The sequence below is a fragment of the Gopherus evgoodei genome, unplaced genomic scaffold (assembly GCF_007399415.2).
Source record: "Gopherus evgoodei ecotype Sinaloan lineage unplaced genomic scaffold, rGopEvg1_v1.p scaffold_197_arrow_ctg1, whole genome shotgun sequence".
NCBI classification, from domain to species: Eukaryota; Metazoa; Chordata; order Testudines; family Testudinidae; genus Gopherus; species Gopherus evgoodei.
This window is the reverse complement of record NW_022059860.1, coordinates 18,182-22,450: the sequence shown is the minus strand read 5'-3', so window position 1 is coordinate 22,450 and position 4,269 is coordinate 18,182. Positions and strand designations below refer to the sequence as shown.

General features: G+C 39.6%; 1 protein-coding gene across 1 annotated transcript; it reads left to right on the top strand.

Moving 5' to 3' along the window:
• Nucleotides 1–762: 762 nt before the first annotated feature.
• LOC115640087 (olfactory receptor 5V1-like) lies at nucleotides 763–1,690 on the top strand. Its single transcript, XM_030542953.1, has one exon. The coding sequence runs from the start codon at nucleotides 816–818 to the stop codon at nucleotides 1,665–1,667; it is 852 nt and encodes a 283-aa protein (XP_030398813.1). The 5' UTR covers nucleotides 763–815; the 3' UTR covers nucleotides 1,668–1,690.
• The last annotated feature ends 2,579 nt before the right edge of the window (nucleotides 1,691–4,269 follow it).

The window sequence follows — 4,269 nt, the reverse complement described above, 5'->3', positions numbered from 1 at the left end:
TGACTGAATAAGAAATGAAAAATTAAAGGTTAAGGGGCCAGCCTGAGAATTACAACCCCAACATCAATTGGCTGAAGAATGCATGGAGTGAAATGACTGGGTGACTCTGAGGGCAAACTGAAATCCGCAATCCACCCTCAAGCACCCAAGCACACCAAGGACAGAAGGGGTGGGGGCAAAGAACTGAAGAAAAAGATAACACCAAGCTGCAATGGATGGGCCATCTGCTGATTAAACATCACTTCAAGCATAACAGTGATTGATTATCACTTCAAACATAAAAGCAGCATGATGAAGAGGATTCCATAGACTGGTATAGGGATAAATTCCTATAAAAACAGAACCTAGAGACTGAGAACTTTGAGTCAGGTTCTGCCACCATCCGCCAAGAGCATCGGGTGCGCACCTGATAATACTAGAGTCCATCCTCGTGTTCAGGCTACCTGGCCAGTGATGTGGCATGAGCAAGCTCCAGGCTGGTAACTATAACTACCTTGCAGAACTTGGTGTGAATGAATGAAAGAATGAATGTGTGAGAGAATGAAATGTTATAGCTTTAACTGATTGCTTATTCGGATTATTTTTGTATTCACAATAAATATGGCATTTTGCCTTCTCCCTTTTAATAAGATCCTGCTGGCTTTTATTCCATTGGTATAACACAGGTTGCAGCAAATTGTAAAAAGACAAAATTCTTAGCTTCCTAAAATTCACAGGAAGACTTAGATTATCTGGAGAAATTGTATGACAGTGGAGGACGGCGGAGTGGGGGAAAGTATTCTGTGACAGCCTATTGTTTCCTTTTCTTTTTCAGGATGAAAACTAGCCAAGAAACAGTGGGAAGAAACAGCACGACAATCTCTGGATTCATTCTCCTGGGCTTTTCTGACATTCCCAGCCTGCAGCATTTATTTTTTTCGGTGTTTCTGGTCACCTACATAGTCATCTTGGCTGGAAACCTTCTAATCATTGTCCTCACACTGGCTGACCCAACTCTTCATACCCCTATGTACTTCTTCCTCAGGAACCTGTCCTTCCTGGAGATGTGCTACACATCAGTCAATGTCCCCAAGATGCTTAGGAATCTGCTCTCTGGGGATAAAACCATCTCTTTCATTGGCTGTGCTACGGAAACTTATTTCACCTTTTTCCTTGGTGGTTCAGAGTGTTTTCTCCTGGCGTCCATGGCCTATGATTGCTATGTTGCAATATGCAAGCCTCTGCATTACCCCGTGGTTATGAACAGGAAGGTGTCCACTGGACTGGCTGCGGGATCCTGGCTCAGTGGTCTCCTCATGTCCTTTGGTCACACCAGCACGGTATTCATCCTACCCTTCTGCAGATCCCACGAGATTAATCATTTCTTCTGTGACATCCCTCCACTGCTGAAGCTGGCTTGTGGAGACACCTCCCGCAATGATATGGCTGTCTTCATCATGGTTTTTTTCTTCGCCATCTTCCCCTTCATGCTGATTCTCATGTCCTATGTCTGCATCATCTCCACCATCCTGAGGCTCCCCTCCAGGGCAGGCAGGAGGAAGTCTTTCTCCACCTGCTCCTCACACCTCATGGTGGTTACACTATTCTATGGCTCTGCTTGCATTATGTATCTGAAGCCTAATTCCTCCTATTCACCAGACACAGACAAGTTTCTCTCTCTGTTCTAAACAGTCATCACACCCATGCTAAACCCCATCATCTATAGCCTGAGGAACAAAGAGGTGAAGGGCACCTTCTGGAGAATGGTGGGCAGAAGAAGATTCTGTTGAATAAAGGAATATGATTGACTATAAATGTCTCCATCTCAATTCTTTTTACGTCAACAGTGAAACACATTAAGGGTTATATATCTATGTTAGGCCCTTATCTGGACCCATTACCATGGTACCTGAGCACCTCACAATTTTTAATGGATTTAACCTCACACTGTCTCTCTGCAGTAGGAAAATGCTATAATTTCAGTTTTAAAGATGGAGCAATGAGGCACAACGGCCAGATTTGAAAATATGTTTAGGTGCCTCAGTATGCAGAAAGGTGCCTAATGGGACTTTCAGAAATCCTTAAGCAGTTTAGGCCCCTAACTCCCATTCACCTAGCTACATTTGTAATTCCCAGCAGGCATCTATCTGCATTTTAAGTACCTAAAAAAATACCTTTGAAAATCTGTCCCTAAGATTGTTAAAGATATTAGATGATGCTATGGTCAGCCTAACTGATTTAGGCCCAAGTCTTATTTTCAAAAGGGAGTAAGGCACTTAGGAGCCTAAATCCCTGTGACTGTAAATGAGATTTTGTCTCCTAAGTGCCTAAATTTCTTTTGAAAATGAGACTTAGAGACCTAAATCAGTTAGGTGTTGCAATTCTCAGCACATCAATGCCTCAATACTTTTAAAAATCGAGGCCTCTTCATCCCACTGGGAAACATGGCTTGGATATTCATCCCGCCATTCTCTGGGCCTCATGAAATCGACCATTTCTTCTATGACTCCAGTGGTAAAGCTGGCCTGCATCAACACGTCCCCAGACGCGATCGCAATCCTAGCTAGCACCACGTTCATCGTTGTCCTGCCCTTGCTCTTCACAGTGAGGTCTTACCCCTGTATCATAGGCTCCATTCCGAAGATCCCATTGGTGGAGGACAGGTGTTGGCCTTCTCCACCTGTTCCTCTCTCCTCATCATGATGGCGCTATTCTACTGCTCTGCTAGTGTTATGTACTTACAACTCATATCAGCTACTACCTGGACTGGGACAGGTTCCTTTCCCTGTTCTACACAGTGATAATGACCATGCTAAACCCAGTCATCTACAGCTTGAGGAGCAAGGAGATAAAAGGGGCTCTGTTGTGAACCTTATAGAGAAAATTGTTCTTCTAAGAATCACGTTGTTGGCCTTTTCAATAGTACCCATTGGCGTTACATGTAAAATTTGGGTAGAGCTAGTCATAATTTTTTTTCATAGAAAAAGATAATGTCATATAAATCAAAATACTTAGTAAAAACCAGTTGATTTCAATGATTTTGTTTTCAATGGAAAAAGACAACTTTTGATTTATTTTCAGACATCTACTCTTGTTTTCTTTCTGTTTTCAAAACCTAGAAAAAATAATCAGTTTTTGGATGTTTCCCCTCTACCCTGTTTTTTAACATTTCCTCTTTTTTTTTTCCCACTGGCGGTGAAAGAATGAGACAAAGAGGAGAAAAAGTGGGGGGGTTGTGGGGGAAATAAAAAAAACAAAATTTAAAAAACAAACATTTTAGGGTTTTGAAAAACAAAATGAAAAGAAAATCAGGATTCAAAATAAAACAAAAAAATATTCTTTAGAATTTTATGTCAAAAAATTGAAAAGTTTCACTGAAAAATTTAAAAAGGGAATTTTTTCTTCAAAATTTTTAATCAGAGAAAGATTTTGATTTTATCTAGACTGAGATTTTCAAAGCCAGCTATTGGATATGGATGTCCACATCACAGAAATTTTAATGGGAATTGGCAATTCAAATTGCTTACACACCTTTGAAAAGCTAAGCCTTAGATTGCTTTAGGCCAGCGGTACTGTATGTGTGTCTGTACAGCATCTGGCACAGTGGAGCCCTGATCTCTCTTAGCATGGTTGGAGCTATTAGTTGCTCCTTTAATACAAGCAATAAATAGTAATAATCTGGAGGATAGTGAAATTATGTGTCTGCATTTTCTCAGGGTTCTGTCTGAAAGTGGTTTGGTTGTTGTGATCTAGGACACTGTCTCCTGTCGTTTGATTCCTCCCATGGTCAGAGAAACAGAACTTTGTACATTTTTTGTAAATAAACATGATTGCGTCAGAGACAGCAGGCTCCAGCATCACAATGTCCTAACTGGAACAATCTGCAAGACCCTGATTTTTTGGCTAGCTGCTCAGGACAAAAGAGGTAATATTTAGAGCTGTCAATTAATCACAATTAACTCAAAACAAATTAATTCAATAAAAAAAAATTGCTATTAATCACAGTCTTAATCTCACTGTTAAACAGTAATAGAATATCCATTTAAATTTATTATAAGTGGTTTGGGATTTTTTCTACATTTTCAAATATATTGATTTAAATTACAACACAGAATACAAAGTCTACAGTGCTCACATTATATTATTATTAAATTTGCATTATTATGTAAATTACTAGTACTAAAATTAAATTGATATTCTATTATTATTTAACACTGCGAATAATTGTGATTTTTTTTCTCGTGATTAATCACAATTAATTTTTGTAATAGTTTGACAGCCCTAATAAAA

Excerpts from the sequence above, each read along its gene's own strand:
- LOC115640087 (XM_030542953.1), top strand. The coding sequence starts at position 816 with ATGAAAACTAGCCAAGAAACAGTGGGAAGAAACAGCACGACAATCTCT.